At 48.0% G+C, this 22165-nt stretch overlaps 1 protein-coding gene across 4 annotated transcripts in view; it reads left to right on the top strand.

The window, feature by feature from the left end:
- The window catches only part of MYO5C (myosin VC), a 109163-nt gene that overhangs the window by 24723 nt on the left and 62275 nt on the right, over positions 1 to 22165 (top strand). For all 4 annotated transcript variants that reach the window (XM_050797915.1, XM_050797914.1, XM_050797917.1 and 1 more), the window contains 6 exons: positions 685 to 792; positions 6192 to 6298; positions 9346 to 9611; positions 13822 to 13903; positions 17120 to 17260; positions 19517 to 19642. In XM_050797915.1, coding sequence (XP_050653872.1) covers positions 685 to 792; positions 6192 to 6298; positions 9346 to 9611; positions 13822 to 13903; positions 17120 to 17260; positions 19517 to 19642 — 830 coding nt within the window. The remainder of the gene's footprint in view (positions 1 to 684; positions 793 to 6191; positions 6299 to 9345; positions 9612 to 13821; positions 13904 to 17119; positions 17261 to 19516; positions 19643 to 22165) is intronic.

Genomic DNA, 22165 nt, shown 5'->3' with positions numbered 1-22165 from the left:
CTAATGGTTTTATAGGAGTATATGCATGTCAAAAGTTTATCGAATTGTACGTGTTAATCATGCAGTTTATTGTACATTCAGTAAACCTCAGTAAAGCTATATAAAAATGTTGGGTGCAGGAACAAAAACCATGAGCTTTAGAGTTAGGCCTGCATTTAAATTCTTGCGTGCCATCAGCTATGGGAACTTGAGAAAGTTACTTCACTTTTCTGAGTCTTAGCTTCTGCGTCTGTAATGTAGAATTCTTTTTTTGTTGTTTTGTTTTTGTTTTTTTGAGACAGGGTCACCGAGGCTGGGGTGCAGTGGTGCCAGCACGGTTCACTGCAGCCTCGAACTCCTGGGCTCGAATGATCCTCCCATGTCAGCCTCCTGAATAGTTGGGATCATAGGCATGTGCCACCATGCCCAGCTAATTTTTTGTAGAGTTAGGGTTTTGCCCTTTTGCCCAGACTGGTCTTGAACTCCTGGGTTCAAGCAAACCCCTGCCTCAGGCTCCCAAAGTACTGGGATTACAGGCATGAGCCTCCACACCTGGCTGTAATGCAGAGTTCTAAGGAATAAATAGAATAAACTGTGTAAAGTGCATGACACAGCTTATTAAGTATGAACTTCCCTTCTTCTGATAAATGTGTATGTCCAAATTTCTGTGTTACAGACATAACAAATCTTACTTTTTGATTTCAGGGAGTGCCGAAGAATTTAATTATACGAGAATGGGAGGCAATACTGTCATTGAGGGTGTGAATGATCGAGCTGAAATGGTAGAGACTCAAAAGACCTTCACGCTACTGGGTAAGAGCAAATATCCCATCCGAGGATGTAGCCATTTTCTCTTAAAAAAAAAAAATTAAGGCCAGGCATGGTGGCTCATGCCTGTAATCCTAACACTTTGGGAGGCCGAGGCGGGCGGATCACAAGGTCAGGAGATCAAGACCATTCTGGCCAACATGGTGAAACCAGTCTCTATGAAAAATACAAAAAATTATCCGGGCATGGTGGTGGGCATCTGTAGTCCCAGCTACTCAGGAGGCTGAGGCAGAGGAATCCCTAGAACTCAGGAGGCGGAGGGTTGCATTGAGCCGACATCACACCACTGCACTCCAGCCTGGCGACAGAGCAAGACTCCATCTCAAAAAAAAAATTAAAAGGGGATTCCCAGCATATGTGTGTTCTGAAGGCTCCTAATCAATTCTAATTTTAGGACAAACCATCAGAACGTATTTGGAGACTAAGTGGTCAAGACTGCTTTTCCCTTAAAAGAGCTAGAAATTAACCCTTTTTTTTCCTCAGCCTTCCTGGCTCACTGTCAGAGGCATGGGCTGCAAGCCATGTGACTGCTGTAAGCTCTTCTAGGCTGAATACAAGGATGACTGGTGAAGCCAAGGTCCGATTCGGTTCAGAAGTGGAACGTTGGCCCTCTGTGGCCTTCATAGGTCTCCTGATGATGACAGTAATGACAGCACTTATCTGGAGCTTACAATGTGCTGGGCACCATCCTAAGCACTTCATACCCCTGTGTGAACTCATTCAATCCCTACAACCACCCTAAGAAGTCAGTGCTGCTGTTTCTCCCATTTTATAAGCGGGAAAGTAAGGCACAGAGACGGGAAGTGATTTACCCAACGTTAGGCGGCGGATTCAGAGTAGAACTGGCTTTTGCACTCCAGGGTCTTCAAGCATCTCATTTTGTACAGAAAACCCCATCTTCTGTTGCTCGGATGCCGGCACAGGTGGAGCAGGCACGACTCTCACAGCACAGCCAGTTGCTCCCAGTCCTTCTCGCCTTACTTTTCCCACACAGAGCTCATGTTCAGAAAGGCTGCCTACCAGATGGTGTTTACAGAAACAGGCACTCGCTCTCCCATTCTGTATGAGTCTAGACATCCACATGAAGCTGCCAGTCAAAGCTTTTGATCAGGGTGAGGCCGTTGGCCATTTCTTTCTTTCTCTCTTCTTTTTTTTTGAGACGGAATATTGCTCTGTCGCCAGGCTGGAGTGCAGTGGCACGACCTCTGCCTCCCCGGTTCAAGCAATTCCCCTGCCTTAGCTTCCCAAGTAGCTGGGATAACAGGCACGCACCACCATGCCTGGGTAATTTTTTGTATTTTAGTAGAGACGGGGTTTCACCGTGTTGGCCAAGATGGTCTCGAGCTCCTGACCTCGTGATCCATCTGCTTTGGCCTCCCAGAGTGCTGGGATTACAGGTGTGAGCCACCACGCCCAGCCAGTCATTTCTACGTCTTGCTGAAATTTCTTTTGCTGAAATCTCCCACCAATTCATTCTAAGTGCTTTCATTCTTGTGGCCTCGTTGACTGTATCTGAATGTAAAAGGCTAAGAATTTCAGGTTAAATATATCGAAGGAATAGGTAAGACGATCACAGCTGGATAATGGAAAGTGAAAACAAGATGTTTTCTAAGCAAAATCACCATCAGACTCTGTTCCCTCAAACCTGCTTCAAGGAGAAGGGCAATTTGAACATTTTGTAATAACAAGATAAACACTTTTGGCACTGATTCACATTTTCTGAAAATAATTATAGTCGTCATTTCAATCTCCGTATAATCTACTCCATGGAGCACGGGCTCGGTGCATGAGGAGGGGACAGGTGGCCAAACTCTGGCTGGGCTGAAGGATATGCCCTGCCCTGCCCACTGTCATCTCCCTGATCCTTCTACTGTCTCTCACCTCTATCATGTCCTCCTCACAGCAAGATAATGTAGGGCAAATCGAGTAGGCTTTGGGATCAAATGAACGTGAATTCAAATCCTAGTTGGTATGAGTCTAAGGTACCCACTCTGAGACTTGGTGTCTTTTTTTGAGACGGAGTCTCGCTCTGTCGCCCAGGCTGGAGTGCAATGGTGCAATCTCAGCTCACTGCAACCTCTGCCTCTGGGGCTCAAGCAATTCTCCTGCCTCAGCCTCCTGAGCAGCTGGGATTACAGGCACACGCCACCGCCCCCAGCTAATTTTTGTCTTTTTAGTAGAGACGAGGTTTCACCATGTTGCCCAGGCCGATCTTGAACTCCTGACTTCAGGTGATCCACCCGCCTCTGCCTCGCAGAGTGCTGGGATTACAGGCATGAGCCACCGTGCCCAGCCAAGACTTGGTGTCTCGATCTGTGAGTGGCAGCACACCTTACCTTTCATGACAACTGGCGAGGAAGTGTATGTAAAAGTCCCCAGCACCAGGCCAAGCACATAGCTGGTGTGTGGTAACTGCTACTCCCTGCCTTCTAGCTCTCTACATTCCCAGTTTTCCAAACCCTCACCATGCTTTGAGTAAAACCGTCTCTTCTTCCATGAAACCTTTTCTAATTTTTGGAGACCAGCAATTTGCAGCCATTTGCCCCCGTGTATCACACAACTTAGGTTATGTTTACAGATTTCCACATCACATTCCTCAGTCCCAGGGCCAAGACTGGGACAAGGCAAGAGAGGCGCTCACCCTCAGGGCCCCGCATGTGCGGGGTTGGCCCTGGACACTTAGCCTGTGCACAGACCTAGATGTTTTAGACAAAGCCCTCTGGAGTTTTGTAGAGAGGTGGAGTACTGTGTCCTCTCACAGCGTTAATGGTGATGGCCGCCTGCTGTGCTGTGTGAAGTGGGCAGGTGGGGCCACTGCACCTGTTGCCTGCACCTCTGCCTTCAAATGAGGATACCTCAGCAAGCGACCCTGCTCAAACTTTTCCTTCACCTTGCACGAGGTCATCAGGGACTTCTCTGTTTAGACACGCTAGGGTGAAGCTAGATGGCTCATGAATGCTGTGGGTCTTTTCTCATACTGTGGTGGGCACTGGCGTTAAACTGCTTAGATATGCCTTACTCACTGTGACCTTGGGTGAGTTCCCTAACCTTCCTGTGCCTTAGTTTCCTCTTCTGTGAGATGGGAACAATACTAGGATTCCTTCCTGTGGTTGCAGTGAGCATGAGAGGAGCTGATGGGTGGAAAATACCGAGGACAGTGCCTGAGGCGGTGTTCCGTTCGCCTTCCCCTCGCTTCTGCTGCTGAGGTCCCTCAGCTGGCATTGAGATTACCCCTGGAGAAGTGTGAGAGGATGCATTTTGTCCCTCTCCTCTGCTCTTCTGCTGTGTCTTTCTCAAGTGATTCATCCACTGATCCCTGCCATTTGAGTGTTGCTATGCCCCTTGCTCTCTGATGGGACGAACACCTTGGAATCAGGCTGTCCCCGGGACCTCAGGCACTAGGAACTTGACCAGTGAACTCCCCCTGGAAATCTGATTCAGGCTGGCATTGCTTTTGTGTGACAGGCTCACTAAGGGTGATTACTTAACACAGGTCTTGAATTCTTTCTTTCATATTACTGCTTTGGAGTTGTCATCTCCCTTTTGCATTTCTGGAAGGCCTGGAGTAGTTGAGGGATTTAGTTATGGATCACAGAAAGCAGGGAGGAGTGCCAGGATGGAGGCTCCTGCACCTGGTGTTTTTAGTTGCTGCTCGTGGTCACTTGCCTGTCATTACTGTGGTGGAGGCCTAGGGGTATGCTTCTGTTGGACACATCTGTCCTTCAGATGGAGGAGTTACCTCCAAATGGAAAGGCAGCAAGTGCCTGGACTCAGCTGGAGCTGGAGTCTTCCCTGTGTTCTTGGATTGAAAGCTTTTGAGACTGATTTTATTTAATCTTTGTAGTACAGGAGACTCAGGGCCAGGTGCAGTGGCTCATGCCTATAATCCCAGCACTTTGGGAGGCCGAGGAGGGTGGACCACTTGAGCCCAGGCATTCAAGACCAGCCTAGACAACATGGCGAAACCCCATCTCTACACAAAGTTAGCTGGGACTACACACATTTGTAGTCCCAGGTACTCAGGTGGCGGAGGTGGGAGGATTACTTGAGCCTAGGAGGTCAAGGCTGCAGTGAGCCATGATCATGCCACTGCACTCCAGGCTGGACAACAGAGTGAGACCTTGTCTTTAAAAAAAAAAAAAAGTAGGTTTTGAAATTGTTAAAGAACATGACCTACCTGCTAATGAAAACTCCAGGTATCCTCAAATGAGGGGTCACTGGCTTCCATTCCGGTGTCCATTCCAGGGTGGACCAGGCAGCCTGCCTGGTGTGAATGAGCCTGCCTGCCAGCCCGCGCGCATCTCTCAGCTCCTCAGGTCACCACAGTGTCATTAACACACACTGGGGGGATCCCGACCTGGCATCACCGGGCTCACAGCGTGCAGGTCTACACTGTGATTTGCAGGGTTTGAACACACAGTCCTTTCTAGCAGCTGGTTTGCTTTCTTATTGGCTCCAGGAAATATGCTAATGCCCTCATGGTGACTGAATATGGTATGTAGTTATAATTTATATTCTACTTACTGCAATCAAAGTCCCAATGGGAAACATGGGGCAGGCTCACAATAGGATACAAGAGGGATTATTTATTATTTACAACTACAAAGTTGTGAGTGGAGTCTAGGGGATCTACTAATACAAGGGGCAGTGGGCACCTGGGGGCAGCAGCAGAACTGTTCACTGCTCTTTCCCATGTGGGCATCCAAGTGTTTCTGGGTTTCTGGAGCCTAGAAGGAGAGTTGGGTAAAGTCAGCCCCAGAGGAGTAGTGACCTCCTGTCAGTCGGGCCACGCAGCCAGCTGGAGGCAGCTTCGCAGGGACAGCGGCTGGGGAGGACGCACTCAGAACCTTCTCCGCTCCTCTCTCTGTTCTCCTGCCGGGGCTCCCCATGAATCAAGCCCAACCAAACGCCAGAGGGCATGAAAGGCCATCGCCTTGGTTTATACCAAGTCCCCTGGGGCAGAGAGCAGACGATCTGGAGGGGCAAATGGCATCCCTCCAGCAATCCCACCTAGAAAATAATTCACGGATTCAGAGAGCTTGTGAGCAAAAAGAAAAGTGAAAAACGTTCAAAATCAAGCACAGAATCAAGGCAGGACGACTCTCTGAGGAACCTGAAGTGAAACGGTTACTCGGGTATTAATTTTTGTGTTGAACTTCCTAGCAGGCATGGCACAGGGAAAACCTGTGTATAGACACATGACGTGTGTCTACAGAGGTCGACTAGAAGGAATAGTGCACCAGAGGCCCCTGGGTCCACTTCACGTTCCTGTCCCAGAGCTTGGCACTGATGCGACCTGCATATCTCGAATGAATCCAGGTGCCCATCTTACTAGTCAGAGAAGAGATGCAGTATTCCTAATCTGGGAAAATGTTTGTTTTCAGGTTTCAAGGAGGATTTTCAGATGGACGTTTTTAAAATCCTGGCAGCCATCCTACATCTGGGCAACGTGCAGATCACCGCGGTGGGCAACGAGAGGTCCTCAGTTAGTGTGAGATGCTCATTTGTTTTACTTTTCCTTTGTCCGAGGGTCATAGTGGAACCGGTTCGCAGCTGGCCTGCCTTTGCTTTTTAGCAGCAGGCATAGATGGCCTCCTGGGTAGACTGGTTTAGCAGGAAGCCGGCGGCAAGGGTTTCCAGGGGTTGCCTTCAAGGAGTAAAGCCTCCTCCCCTTGCAACAGTAGAGGAGGGGAAATGTGTCTTCTGTGTGTTTTTCTTTTATTCAACAAGTCCGTATGCAGCACCTACGAAGTGCCACGGACAGTCATAGCATCTGGGGAAACAGCAGTGAACGAAACAAAGCAAGAAGCCCTTCAGAGAGCTTATGATCAGGGGTAGGGAGGAGACACAACAAGCAAATATGATCTCCGGCAGCTGGTGACGGCTGGCACAGAGGAAAGTAAAGCAGAGGGGGCATGCGGAGGGGCCGTGCCTTTCATGTGGGGTGGTCAGAGAAAGCCTTTCCGGGAAGGCGGTGGTGGGCAGCGGCCTGAAGGGGATGAAGAAGCAGGTTGTACCTGTGGATGGGGGAAGAACAGCAAGTGCGGAAACTCTCAGGCAGAAGATGTCATTTGAGATACAGCAGGAAGGTCCATGTATCCAGAGGGTGAGTGACAGGGAGGGTGTGGATGAGACCAGAGGGAGAAGGGGGATGGCACACCACGTAGGACCTTAAGGACGCTGGGTAGTTTTCAGCAGAAGGACACTCACTACCTCCTTACACCTGCTTGACTCAGACGTCAGTGGTGCTGGCTTCCTGGGAATGTGTTGTAAGTTTTGTGATAGATTTCTTTAATGGACACAAGTTAATTTAATGTGTGTTTCTTCTCTGACACATACTATGAGTAGTGATTCTTGGGGGAGGGGTATGTGTTTAATTAGTCTCATCAATGTCCGTGTAAAGAAGAAAACAAACACAAGTAAAAAATGTTTCTATGAAACACAGAATCTGCCTACCTTTAAAGCTTTGCATTAACAGTGACATGTCTGTCCTAGTCAACTCAGAATGCCATATCCAAATGCCACAGGCTGACTGGCTTCAACAATAGACATTTGTTTTCTCAGTTCTAGAGGCTGGAAGTCTGAGAGCAGAGCGTCAGCCTGCTCGGTTCTGGTGAGGACTTCCTGGCTTCTAGACAGCCACCTTCTCATTGCGTCCTCATGGTGGAGAGAGAGCAGACACTGTGATGCTTCTTACGAGAACACTAATCCCATCATGGCAGGCCTCACCCTCTCGACGTTCGCCAACCCCGATTACCTCCCAAAGGCCCTGTCTCCAAATACTGTCACGTTGGGGGTTAGGACTTCAACATCTGAGTTTTGGAGGGACACAAATATTCAGTCCGTAACCATGTCTATTTTCATGTCCCTCAAATAACCGATGGGAATAGTTGATCATTTTGTGTACCCGGTGAGTTCTTGGCTGTCTGCTACCAACGGTTTGGGGAGAGGGCAGAGCTGAGTGGAGCATGAGCTCCTGGGCTCGGCGTTTTAGGCCTGTTGCCGTGACCAGGAAGTAGTTCTCCTTCTCCTCCAGCTTTCACCTCAGCACCCCTCCCATCCCCCCGCGGTGTGCAGACCTCCCAGAGTGAGTCAGTTCCCCAAGTGGGAAAGCAGGGAGAGAAGTGACAAGAGGCCTGGGGGAGAGTCTGGTGTGTCTGAAGTGGCAGGTCCCTCTGTTTCTTTGCTCAGTTACCTCAGAGAAGCTGGGCTTCTGCCCTTTTCCCCCTAAACCCCCAAAGACTAAAAATGTGATTTCTGCCCAACAAATGCCACCACACTGAGCCCTCTCCCATGAAGCTTGTTGTGAAGGTAGCATTTTGGAGGAAGAATTAACATTGACTGGCAGAAAATCCTTTCTGTGTTCTAAGAATATCTGTGGAAAATTCCCAGTCCTATAATTATTGGTCCTAGATTTGGGATCCATTTCCACCCATTTGTATCAGGAACTTGAAATGTTAGACACGTTAAATTTGGACAAAGCCGTCTGACTTTCTGAAAAGCTGCTGCCCTTTGCATTTTTTTCCCATAGCAGCACCTGCAGCTGAATTGTTTTTGACTCAGAAGGTTTCGTTCGTTCTTAGAAGGAAGGAAACCAAATGCCTCTGCCAGTCCCCTCCCTTATGAGGTCAGGCACGTCAAAGCCAGCTCTGTGTTACTGTGATGCTGGTCTGCAGGGGTGTGGGTAGAGCGCAGGGAGGGGCAGGGCTGTTTCCATGGCTTCCTCCACTGTGTCCTGAGGCTTTTTAGTGCAATCACGTGGGTGTCCTGGTGGCCTGGAATGGTGCCCGCAGGGGAGCCTGCCTTGGGAGTTCTCCTGACTGAGAGAGGAGCTGGGAGTCACATCCTCGCCTGAGGACAGGAGCCCTTTGTCCACACCGGCTGAAGGGAAATGGGAGCACCTCTTCCCTCTTTTCATCTGCTGACCAGCGGGGCAGCTCTCATGCCCGGGCTTGGGGGAGAAGCAAGATTTCACTTTGTGCATGCAGGAAAAGTCCCACCCCAGGCCTCATGTCAGCTGAGGCACTAGCTCAGCCACGGGAACCGCACCAGTTTCTGCCTGGCAGCAACACCCAGGTACCTCCTGGGCCATCATCCAGGCAAACCCCTGGCCGCACGAGGTGGGGTAGGGTGAGTGCACACTCTGACAAGTGGCCCAGGATGGTACAAAGGGAAGAGAGAGGGCTGTATCCACATCCACAGGAACAGGCCGGGGTCTAGGGAGGATGGCCTCCATGGCCTTAGTCACCGCGGGCATTCTTTGGTGAACATGAAAAATCAGTGTGGGATGCAGCCCTGGACTCCCCGGCATTGCTGCAGGGGTGGTCCTCCAAGGGCCAGGTGCAGGACCCGTGCCGGTGCAGCCCTCTTGCTCTCCTCCCAGGTCTGTCTCCACCTCCTGAGGCCTGGACGTCCTTGTGCCAGCTACTAGTCAGCTCTTGCACAGGCCTGAGTGTGGGCACAGGGGCCTGGGCCGGGTGGGTTTGTGTGGCTTTGGATGGCTGGGCCACCTGACGGGGCTTGTGCTTGTTTTTGAAGGAGGATGACAGTCACCTGAAGGTGTTCTGTGAGCTCCTGGGCCTGGAGAGTGGCAGAGTTGCTCAGTGGCTGTGCAATCGCAAAATCGTCACGAGCTCTGAGACGGTGGTAAAACCCATGACCAGGCCTCAGGCTGTCAACGCCAGGGATGCACTGGCCAAAAAGATCTATGCTCACCTGTTCGACTTCATTGTGGAGAGAATTAACCAAGCGTTGCAGTTTTCAGGCAAGCAGCACACTTTTATTGGTGTTTTGGACATTTATGGGTAAGATTCTCTTCAGTGAGCCTGTCTTTCCTCCTTTAAATGTTGAGAACCATGTGGTTTTTAGATTATTTTGTTCTGGTTCCTTTGTATTTCACATGATTAGAAAGATAACAGTCTCTGCTTTTGCCCCTATAGATGCTAAGTACACTCTATTGGGCTGTGGTGCCGTTTATTTAAAGTGCATTAAAGAGATGCTGAATTAGTAATGACTGGCGTTAAGAGCTTACTGTGTGCCAGCTCTGAGGCTGCCTGACTTCCCTGAGCTTTCTCACTTAATTCTTAAGCAACCTCATAACTATCCCCATTTTAGACCTGCAACAACCAAGGCTTAGAAAGACTCAATAACTTGGTCACAGTTGCTGCACTGGTGGGAAAAGCCAGCACAGTTGTGAGGCTCCTGCTTCTGCTTTTCCCACCAAAGGCCCCTGAGGTGTGGAGCCCCGGGGTCCCTTCCCATTCAAATCACAGGGGATGACAAGTCATCTAGGCCTGCACGTTGCCCAAGCCCAGCGGCCAGAGGTGGACTGAACCCAGGTCTCTGATCAGCCACCCCCCACCCCAATCATTTTCCATTCTCGGGTGAGAAGGTCTTGGATTTTCCCCAGCCCTCCTCCAGGAGGTCTTACCCTTCATCCCATCCTGGAATTGGGTTCTTTTTCATTGTCTCTGCCTGGTCCTCCTTCTCTAAACCCCAGGCCCAGCTCATGCTGAAACTGCTGGGGAGTAACCAGAGTGGAAGCTGGCATGGAGGGCTCCGCAGAGATTGTTATCCCTCAGGCTTTTCTCAGCACCTGGCCCCAGTGCCCAGCCCTTGCCCCTCTCCTGGGACCCACCCTGGTTTCTTAGCAGGAGAAGGGGGAAGATTGACCCGTGAAAGGCATCGTGGAGTGTTCCACCTGGATTGGGGGATCTTCCCCCACACCCTGGCAAAAAGCAGCTCAACCCCATTCCCCATGCAAAGGGGAGAGCCCAGCCCTGGCCTTCCTGGCCCTGCTGCTGCCTCCTGGGGAGGAGCGGGACAGGGCCACGCCACGCTGTTGGACTTGCACCCAGGTGGAGAGGCAGCTTTTCCCATAGCTGTCAAATGGGAGACAGTGCCTCAAGGGAGTTGCTTTGTTTAATTTAGATCCTACGTTAATACGTATGGCTCCCAATTCATAGTACATGTCAACAGTTATAAAATGCTTAATACATTACTGGGATAGTCTAGTCAATTATTTACCTTGTCTTGTTCCAAGAAAGTGTTTGAGCAGCCAGTAAAAGCTTAAGTGAACTTTTAAAAGTGGATAGTCGTCATTAAAAATAGTCCTGTTTCACTGTGGTGGAAATATGTAATTGTTCTGTTATTCCCTGTTCTTTTGGGCGTTTTAAAAATGTATTTTTAAATGGCAGTCCTTTATTTTAAGAGTGTATTTCTTTTTTTTTTTTTTTTTTTTGAGACAGAGTCTTGCTCTGTCGCCTAGGCTGGAGTGCAGTGGCACCATCTCAGCTCACTGCAACCTCATCCTCCCAGGTTCAAGCGATTCTCCTGCCTCAGCCTCCCCGGTAGTTGGGACTACAGGCACCTGCCACCACGCCTGGCTAATTTTTTGTATTTTTAGTAGCTATGGCGTTTCACAGTATTAGCCAGGATGGTCTCAATCTCCTGACCTTGCGACCTGTCCACCTCGGCCTCCCAAAGTGCTGGGATTACAGGCGTGAGCCACCGCACCCGGCCATTATTTCATATTTTTATCTAACAGATGTTTATATCCCAGGCACTGTGTTGGAGGCAATGGTTGAACAGCACAGACACACGGCTCCTGCCGCTGTGGGACCGAGACTGGTGAGGGCGGCAGGCCGGCAGTAGAGGTTGGGATGAGTCCTGGGAAGGGAGGAAGGTGTGCTGGAGGTTAGCAGGGGGTGGGGACAGAGCAGGGGCAGCCGTGTGCAAGGAGTAGCAAGCTGGATGTTGGCCCCCCAGGCAGGATCCAGGACCACTGTAATAAGGAATTTGAATTTTTCAACTATGTGGAAAAACCTGAGGTGAGTATTTATAAATTCTCAAAGACTTGTTAGAATAAATTATTTTAAGATTCCTCTCAAAAATTCTAACAACAGCCTCTTTGCTGCCACCCTTGAGTTCATGAGACGCCTCCAAAAAAATCAGCTTTCCTCTAGGCAGCAGGGCTGCAGCCCGGGGCCAAGCTCTTCCCGCCCCCGCCAGCAGCCTCACTTCTAGGCTAACCCTCGCCCAGGCGTACCTGCAACTTTTGAGAAAGCTCATTTTGACTGGGAAATAAGGAAGCTTCAAAGGAACAGTTAGCATCTTTGAAAGCAAGTAAAGCTGAGGCTATGAGCTTCCAGGTCTAAGCTGAGAGCGGACGAAGGCTGGTGACTCCCCGGCCTGTCGTGTGTTATGTTCTTTGGACCCAGAGTTGGAAAAGCCTGGGTCTGGGGGTCAGACCCCTCGGAGTGAGCTCCATAGCATACCAGTTACGTGACCCCAAGAAAGTCACAGAACCTCTCCAAGCCTCAGTTTCTGCATCTACAAGATGGGGCCTCTCTTGCAGGGTGATTTTGAAGACGAGATGGAAGGTATACAGGTACCTTGAAAACCATAAGCATGGATCCAATGTGAAGTGTTACCATAGTCAACGTGTCTTTAGCATTTTAAGTCACAGATCTAGGTCTTTCCATAGGTCCTAAACTTCAGTTCTTTGTGCCCCCAAATAATGCGTTGATATTTGACATTTTGCCAGGTTCTAGAAAGCCCTGCCCTTGGCCCCAGCTGTGAGCTGCAGAGCGCAGTGAGACCCTTTTGAATCTCCCCTAGGCCCAGCCCTGGCCTTGCTTCCATGAGCAGACCAGCCCCCAAATCTCTGAGCCACCAAGGCTGCGTGTGGAATGGGGCCGTTCGAGCTGCTATGCGTCACCCTGGAGCTGCCTAGAGGACAGTCCAGGTTCTTACCCTGCCCAGGAATCCCAGATTGAGCCAAACCAGCTCAGTCAAGTGAGACTCCCAGGGAACCCGTGGTAGAAGCTGGCAGGAACCTCTCAGGATTAGGGTGATTAAGAACAAAGCTTTAGAGGCACCAAGCACTGGGGTCGAATTGCATTTCTGGCACCACTTGCTGGCTGTTGGTCCTCACCATGGTCACTCCTTCTCTGACCCTCGTGTGTGACAGTGGAGCCACAGGAGCCCTTCACATAGGGCTGTGTTAGGGTTAAGGGAGGTGACATGCATAAATGCTGACACCTTAAAGCGCTCAGCAAGCTGCCTTCCAGCTGGAGCGCATCTGGCCAGGTGCTAAATTTGGCGCCTCTGTTTTGTTCCGCCCACAGCATGTTTTGCAGAGTGGGGTTACTCACTTAAAAGTCCCAGTTTTCTGCCTTTTCTTGAGAACCAGTGAATCTAACATCCTGGCCCACTTTCGTCCATGGCTACGGCTGGCAGGAGCTGAGTAGCAGCTGCCCCTTGGACAATCCTGATGGCTCTCCAGCCCCCGCACGGCTCACTGTTGTGCCGTATCTAGTCTGCTTCCCAGGCCTGTCCCCAAGGGCTCCTCTCAGTTCTTGAGCTTGCAACTTCAAAGCAACTGCAGAGGCAACTGATGAAAGTCTGAACATGGAAGCCAGCCGTGTCTGTCGTCCCTGACAGAGTGTGCTGGGCTGTAGGATATGAAATGACTTTGTCCTTTTCCTCCAGGAACTATGAAAGCACCCCTTCGGGAGGCAAAATTGTGCCGCAATTGTGCTGCTCCTGCCCTCAACAGACAAGGAAAGGAGAATAGGAAACCACATTGCCTTCTCACCGGAGGCACAGGCATCACAGTCAGGCAGCTTCGCAGCTAAGTTCTGACACAAGCGGTGTGACCTTTGGCAAGTTTCTTAACCTCTCAGGCTTATTTTTGACCTATAAAGTCAGAATAACAATTGCCAATATCACTGTTGTTGTGCGGACTACACCATATCGTGATACGCCTATTTTAATGCCTTGCTTGGGGAAGGTGTTTTATACCTACCAGATTCCTTCCAGGGGACAACCAGGAAAAGGGTTATATATAAACTGACTACTAGGATATCATTAAAACCACAAGCTTTGAGGGGCATTTAAAACTTGTAGAAGATATAGCAAATGTTTAAGCTTCTAAGTGTCAAAAAATATCTATAAACAAATGCATATGTCCTGCTTCAGGTTATATTTTAACTTGTTTAAATTGTATTTCAGTTTTGAAACCTTTGATGTGAACAGCTTTGAACAATTTTGCATCAATTACGCTAATGAAAAACTGCAACAACAGTTTAACATGGTAGGTGACCCTTCTGCCTTCTTGACTAGTTCTCAGCCGTGTGTATGTGTGTGTCTGTGTGTCTGTGTGTGTGTGTGTGTGTGTGTGTGTGTGATCATGGAAAGAGGCATTCTTCTTCAGGTTTCAAATTTTTATGCAAGGAGCCTCACGCTGGGTTACTGCACCACCTTGTGGCCAAATCTTGAAACCACACCCTCTCATCTATTTGCTCTTTTTTGAATCACCTGCCAATGTGTGAGCCTTACTGCGCCTCTTGGATACAGACCCTCTGTGCAGCCAGGCAAAACTATTTAGTTGGTTGCCTGAGGCCTCCACTTTCTTTCGAGCCTCTCTGTCTTTGCACTTGCTGCTTTCTCTGCCTTAACCCACCTGCTCCTGTTTTTTCCCCATTGCTTTATCTTCACCTGGCCAACTCCAGCTTGTGTTTTGAGATCCAGCTCCCCTAAGAGCCTGCCGCGATATCTCCTGGCCTCCTCCTATGTGCTTCCTTGTCACAGGCCCGTCACATGGGATTATCATCATTTGCATGCAAGTCTCCAAATAGACTTAGTCACCTGGAGAGTCCAGGACTGGCATTCTTTGTCTCTCTCAGCCCAGTGCTTATCTCGGCGCATGCAGCACTAAACAGCAGATGGCCAATGGATTATGGGAATGAGTTTCTCCAGCCTTAATTTAGAACAAGACATATATGGTACCTTCCTAACTACTGATAAGATCAAATGTATCCTCCCATGGAAACAGACAGGAGATGGATTCCAATTTTTTTTCCCACTAGGAAGATTTGTTTATTCAAAAGACATTTTTGAGTGCATATTGTGTATAGCAGGTACCAAGTTAAGTGCTGAGATAGAAAGATGAATAAGACAATTTTAAAAATGTTGACTAAATGCTACTTGTGGCCGTTTTGGCATTTATTATTGCTATGTGTATTGAATACAATTTCGACCTCTTAAATCAGTTCCCTAGATGCAAGAACTTTAGTGAATTCACTTTTGAACTCCCAACAGTACTGATGCCTTTCTGCTCCTAACAGAAATCGATGAAGTTAAAAGTTGATTGGACATCCTTCTACATTGGCTCTACCATGAAACTACTCTCATATTTTTTTAAATAGTTGCCTCCTTCACATTTCTATTTGGCTCTGTTTCTGAAAAGCCATGAAAGTGAAAATGCTTTACTAACTCACATTTTCCTTTTAGCCTACATCCTAAACTTTGGCTACATGTTCATGGCAAGAATTTTGATTCCAGTTCATAATAGAAATCATGTATTAATACCCTAACAGTTACTCCATGGAAAGGTTATACCTTTGTTAGTCTTTAGTCTTATTCTCCCTCAGAACCCCTGAGGAAAGGTCTTGGAGAGCGTGGGCTTTGGCTCAAACTAAATTGGGTTTGAGTCTCAGCTCTACCTCCCTCTGGGACCTGGGGCTCTCTAAGCCTCTGTTTCCTTGTTTTAAAAATGAGTCGTCATTACACGTTGTATGCATGTGTCAAAATACTACATGTACCACAAAACTTTGTACAACTATTATATATCAATTTAAAAAGAGTCAATAATAGCTGTCTAATATTGTGAGAAGACCTAACATTGAATCCTACTCAGAAGTTTCTTTTTTTTTTTTGCCCAGAATTAATTCATGTATAATCATTAAATTTCATTCCATTGTAAATTTCTATTTCTTTAGCATTTGCAAGGCTTTCCTGGAAATTTAACATTAATAACTACAGCTGAGGTTTATTCCAAGTGCATATTCAGTTGGACTCACCTGAAGTCCAACTTTCTGTGGCTGCTACCCTGTCCCCTGGCTGCAGTGGCATGCTGCTCCCCAACATGTCCACCTTACCCTCAAAGTGACACTGATGGCAGATGTCTTGCCAAAAATCACAAATCAGAGGCTGCAATTCTGTTTTTTGTTTTTGCTTTTGTTATCCCCTCCTGTTCTTCTTCCTCATCCACTTCCTCCTCGTTTTCTTCCTTTTTCCTCTTCTCCTTTTTCTGAGTCATCCGTCCATCTGTAGATCCTCCCAGGAGGGGTAGTACCTTCCTTCAGTTGTCGGCACAGGAAGCTTTGGTTAGGACTCTCCTGATCTCCAGTCTCCCTCATCTGGCTGCCACTGGGCCTTGCACCTAATGCCCGCAGGGAGCTCAGCAGTAGCAGGTGTAGAAGTGCAGGTGCCACCTTCTCCTCTCAGCCCACTTACCCTTCATGTGACTTTCTGTGGTCAAGTCATGCCGTGGACCCCGTGTCCTGAGCCTGACGTTCATCTGGACCTCTTCCCTCCTCATCCTCCTCCCCAAGTCGCAGCCACCAAGAGCATCGGGCTGAGACCTCACTGGTCTCATTGCCTCCGGTCCTTCCCTCCTCTGAGCCATCCTTCAGGTCTCGTCATAATCCCTCCACCCTCCAGTGGGTCCTCACTGCTCCTAGAAAAAGGCCATAGGCCCAGAATTCTCTAGGGAGGGTATGAAGGTCTAGGGTGATCTGACTCTACCATTCTTTGCCACCACATTGCCTGCTGTCCTCCTGTACTTTCTAACCTGCTTGAGGTGCATTTCTCAAGCACCCATTGAGCTTTTGTGCGGTTCCCACTGGGATTCCTCCATGGGAGGCTTTTGTTCTTGATGCCCCACCCACCCCACCCCACCCCACCCCACCACACCTCACCACCCCACCTCACCACACCTCACCACCTACCAGCCCAACTTTCTTTCATCCTCCATGGTAGGCCTGAGTACATCCTCTGGGAAGCCTCCCGGATACCCCTACAGCCCAAATAAGTAGTGCACAAAGATCTCTAAGCAGTGGGCTTCTCTCCCTGGCCCGGCAACTAGCATTCTCAGGTAGTTGGCTCCACCCAGCCAGGCTGCATTAGGCCGAAGAGGCTGGATCTGTCCTTGAATAGCTCCTAGCAGGAAGGGGCTGTAGGACCACACTGAGTACCATGTGGTGCTGGTGGTGACACAGGCTGGCCCAAGCCATGTCCTGGGAGGTGGAGACCCACTCAGACTAGGTGGGAGGATGACAGCTAGACCCGCTTTAGGAACTCAGTGGTATTGATCATAGTATGGGCCTTGTCTATACTTCAGGGTCTTCCTGTTTAAACATAAATATTACAGATCAACCATTTATGTTTTCCAAATGCTTACGTCCTGCTCTTTGGAAACACACTTTAATATTCTGTTTTACTTTCTGTATTAACTTTGGATTCCCAGCATGTCTTCAAACTGGAACAAGAAGAATACATGAAGGAAGATATCCCTTGGACGCTGATAGATTTCTATGACAATCAACCGGTTATTGATCTGATTGAAGCAAAAATGGGAATTCTGGAGTTACTGGATGAAGAATGTTTGGTAACTTTTAAGAATAATTGTTTTTTTCAACTTTTAAGTATTAACAGATGAGCATTTTGCAAAGCAGTTTTTTTGAGGTGTGCTTGTAAAATCCTGGTGTTTACCCAGTTGGTTGGGTGGATATTAATGCTGGGACAGCATCCACAGCAGGGACCCCAGAGGGCCCGCTGGGCCTTTTGCCCTCAGCCTGTGTAAACCACCCTTGGGGAGCTGCACCACCTCCTAGGTAACGTCCAGCACGGAGGCCGTCCCAAGGTGTCTGTAGAAACATGCATGGAAACAGCAAGTGACTCCACTCAAGCTGTCGGTGACTAATAACAATTGAGTTTTCTTTTACATCCTGGTTCTTGTGAGTCATCAGCTATAGCTGAAAAATCAACATCGTATGATTCACCGGAAGAGCTCTCTAGGAGTTTTCTTCTTACCTTTCCCTCTGGGAAACCCCGAAGTCGGCCAGCCTGGCCGTGTCTCTCGTGGGGGCACAAGAACAAATAATCCCCAAGAGGGGATTAATAAGGTTTCGGGGTTAAAGGATTTTTTTTTTTTTTTTTTTTGAGATGGAGTCTTGCTCTGTCACCCAGGCTGGAGTGCAGTGGTGTGATCTCAGCTCACTGCAACCTCCACTTCCTGAGTTCAAGCGATTCTCCTGTCTCAGCCTCTGGAGTAGCTGGAATTATAGGCGCCCACCACCAGGCCCAGCTAATTTTTTTTTTTTGAGACGGAGTCTCACTCTGTTGCCCAGGCTGGAGTGCAGTGGTGTGATCTCGGCTCACTGCAATCTCCACCTCCCGGATTCAAGTGATTCTCCTGCCTCAGTCTCCTGAGTAACTGGGATTACAGGTGCACACCACCACGCCCGGCTAATTTTTGTATTTTTAGTAGAGATGGGGTTTCACCATGTTGGTCAGGCTGGTCTCAAACTCCTGACCTCATGATCCACCCGCCTCAGTCTCCCAAAGTGCTAGGATTACAGGCTTGAGCCGCCATGCTGGTTAATTTTTTCTTTTTTTTTTGTTTTTTTTTTGAGATGGAGTCTCTCTGTCTCCCAGGCTGGAGTGCAGTGGTATATCTTAGCTCACTGCAAGCTCTGCCTCCTGAGTTCATGCCATTCTCCTGCCTCAGCCTCCCAAGTAGCTGGGACTACAGGTGCCCGCCACGACGCCCAGCTAAATTTTTGTATTTTTAGTGGAGACGGGGTTTCACCGTGTTAGCCAGGATGGTCTCGATCTCCTGACCTCGTGATCCGCCCACCTCAGCCTCCCAAAGTGCTGGGATTACAGGCGTGAGCCACCGCGCCCGGCCAATTTTTGTGTTTTTAGTAGAGACAGGGTTTCCGTCTCAAAAAAAAAAAAAAAAAATCACGTGTATCAAGAACAAATTTTGCAACTAGCTTAGTACAAGGAGGTATGCTCTTATTTCAAGGAGTGAGTTAATTAGGAAGTAAAATAAGAAAAACTGTTTTCCTGAGGCAAGGGAAGGGGAGGACTGTCTATTCAGGTGCCAGCCTTTTCCCATTCACCCGTGAATAAAGGTCATGTTCATGTAATGGAACCCACACTATTTTTTTCCTGAACCTTTAGACTTCTTTGGGAAGAAATAAAATACCGCCCATTTTATAGAAATAAAATTCTTCATTCTAAAGTCATTGTGCGACCATTTCTTTTTAAAGTTTTGTTCTTCTAAAGGGACATTGATGTATCCATTTAAATATCACCTCAAACACCCCACAACTATATGTAATTGTTATTTGTCAATAATTTTTAAAGTGCCCTAAAGATTAAGATCAAGGACAAATTGATGCCTAAAGTTGCTTTTTTAAAAGCCTTTAAGGCTAGGCGCAGTGGCTAATGCCTGTAACCCCAACACTTTGGGGAGGCCAAGGTGGGTGGATCACCTGAGTTTAGGAGTTGGAGAGCAGCCTGGCCAACATTGTGAAACCCCGTCTCTACTAAAAATACAAAAATTAGCCGCGCGTGGTGGCAGGCACTTGTAATCCCAGCTACTTGGGAGGCTGAGGCAGGAGAATCACTTGAACCCAGGAGGCAGAGGTTGCCGTGGACTGAGATGGCGCCGTTGCACTCCAGCCTGGGTGGAAGAGCGAGACTCCGTCTCAAAAATAAATAAATAGGAAGCCTGTAATTGAGAGCAGTTCACTAAAGTGCCAGATCACCTTGGTTTCTTAGAATTAGTGCTTTTCCTCGCCTGTATGAATCTCTAGTTTTCTTACTTGCTAGTTGCTTTATTTTTATTTTCCAGTTACCACATGGAACTGATGAAAACTGGCTTCAAAAGCTGTATAATAATTTTGTCAACAAGAACCCTTTGTTTGAAAAGCCTAGAATGTCGAACACATCCTTTGTCATCCAGCACTTTGCTGATAAGGTACTGCGAAGGTCTCCAGCAATGCCGTCGACCCCAGAACCCACACAGCCTCCAGAAGGAGTAGGCAGGCCGGGAATGTTTCTGGTCAGATTCAAGTCACACTTAACATGTAGCTTTGATAAGTGTGTGTTTAACAGTTCCTGATTTGTTTTTATGATGACATACATGGGTTTCAACTGTACTACTTTAAAGACGAATGTGTTGTTAGAAGACCTCACTCTGATTTTGAATTTATTGTGAATTCATTAACCTCTTATCAGTTTATTTTCTGTATGAAATTGTGATCATAAAGACAGCATAATTCTTTCCTATGATGAAGCTATATCTTTTTCTGAAGTTCTATTTGATTAAACTGGACTATATTACAATGGCAACATAGGTTAATTCAAGATGTTGATGGGTTATCTTCGTGCTTTTTTTCATCTTTTGCGTCTTTTTTCTTCTTTATATGTCTCCTTTTTCTTTTTGCTAAACAGATGTTACTTGTCTGAAATGAAAAATTTTTGTTAAAATTGCATTATAGAAAGCTTAGAAAACAGAAGGAAAAAATTGCCATAACCACCTGTCCTAAATGTACATTCTTATTTGTTTTCCTTTCTTAAGGGAGCTCCTACCTCCTCCCATGTCCTGGTTGGGTGTTGCCTTGGTAGGCTAGCCCAGTGCCAGGGCTCACGGGAATGACTTGTGCTTGTCTGTGTTTATTGCAGAGGCTGGTGCTGTGAGTCAGAGCTGGTCACTCCTGAGTGACTGATGGTGGAGGGAGGGGACAGCAACCTGGAAAGCTGTGATCACCTTTGTGTGCTCGCAGAGTACTGTAAAATATTAAAATATAGGATTGGCTGGGTGCAGTGGCTCACACCTGTAATCCTAACACTTTGGGAGGCTGAGGCGAGTGAATCGCTTGAGGCCAAAAATTCGAGACCAGTCTGGCCAACATGGCGAAACCCCGTCTCTACTAAAAAATACAAAAATTAGCCAGGCGTGGTGGCACGCACCTGTAATCCGAGCTACTCAGGTGACTGAGGCAGGAAAATTGCTGGAACCTGGGAGGCGGAGGTTGCATTGAGCCGAGATCACGCCACTGCACTCCAGCCTGGCCGACAGAGTAAGACCCTGTCTCAAAAAAAAAAAAAGTTAAGTTTTTAGTGCTTAGACTTTTTCAGATGGGCTCCTGAAAAGATGCCTATGAAATGAATGATCATCACAAGGTCAGGAGATCGAGACCATCCTGGCTAACACGGTGAAACCCCATCTCTACTAAAAAATACAAAAAAAAAACTAGCCGGGCAAGGTGGCGGGCGCCTGTAGTCCCAGCTACTCGGGAGGCTGAGGCAGGAGAATGGTCTAAACCCGGGAGGCGGAGCTTGCAGTGAGCTGAGATCCGGCCACTGCACCCCAGCCTGGGCGACAGAGCAAGACTCTGTCTCAAAAAAAAAAAAAAAAAAAAAAAGAAATAAATGATCATATGTTAAATTATATTTTCTAGCTATTGTCTTATAATATCAGGGTTCTGGTCCCATGGGAAAAGGGAGAGGGAAAGACCAGACTCCATAAAAAGCACATATGGGATTTCTTTTTTTTTTTTTTTTTTTTTTTTTTTTGAGACGGAGTCTTGCTCTGTCGCCCAGGCTGGGGTGCAGTGGCCGGATCTCAGCTCACTGCAAGCTCCTCCTCCCGGGTTTATGCCATTCTCCTGCCTCAGCCTCCCGAGTAGCTGGGACTACAGGCGCCCGCCACCTCGCCCGGTTAGGTTTTTTTTGTATTTTTTTTAGTAGAGACGGGGTTTCACCGTGTTAGCCAGGATGGTCTCGATCTCCTGACCTCATGATCCACCCGTCTCGGCCTCCCAAAGTGCTGGGATAACAGGCTTGAGCCACCGCGCCCGGCCTGGGATTTCTTTCAAGGGTCTCTCTTTATAGGATGTAGTTTCTGTACATGTAAATTCTCTCACCTGCCACTTCCAGGAAGTCTCCCTTCAAAAAACTAGGCAGCGTTTGGGCTGGACTGTGGATTGATTGGTGGGAAGAACCCACACACGCTATGGGGTTAGATTAGGTTTTCGATCTCATTGGCCAGGGAAATCAGGTCATATTGAATGCAAGGCAGCTGAGCTTAGATGTGGCAACTCAGCACATCTTCCCTTTGGTCCCAGAGTCCCCAACAGAGGCACCAGCTGCCTGTGACACTGTCCCCACAGATGCTTGCCCGGACCAAGAAAGCTCTATATTTGCCACCTTTGCCTGTCTGTCCTAGTGGCTCACACCACCATTCTGGAAGAATTTGTACAACAATCCAGGTACTTCATTCACAAAGAAGTGTTTACAAACAGCCGGTGTTCCTGGATCTTAACCTACTGGCAAGAGTACTTCCTTGCCTGGGGTACAAAGCAGAGGCCATGCCCAGGAACCCTCTGCCTCCAGATTCCAGCACTCTCCCCTGTTTCCTCATTGTCAATTTTTAACATTAATTTTAATATGTTTTTAATTTATGAAAAATATATTATCACATATTAAGATATGCAAT

Source organism: Macaca thibetana, chromosome 7, assembly GCF_024542745.1.
Source record: "Macaca thibetana thibetana isolate TM-01 chromosome 7, ASM2454274v1, whole genome shotgun sequence".
NCBI classification, from domain to species: domain Eukaryota; kingdom Metazoa; phylum Chordata; class Mammalia; order Primates; family Cercopithecidae; genus Macaca; species Macaca thibetana.
Note: the sequence above shows the minus strand (reverse complement) of the source record. Positions and strands in the feature narration are given on the sequence as shown.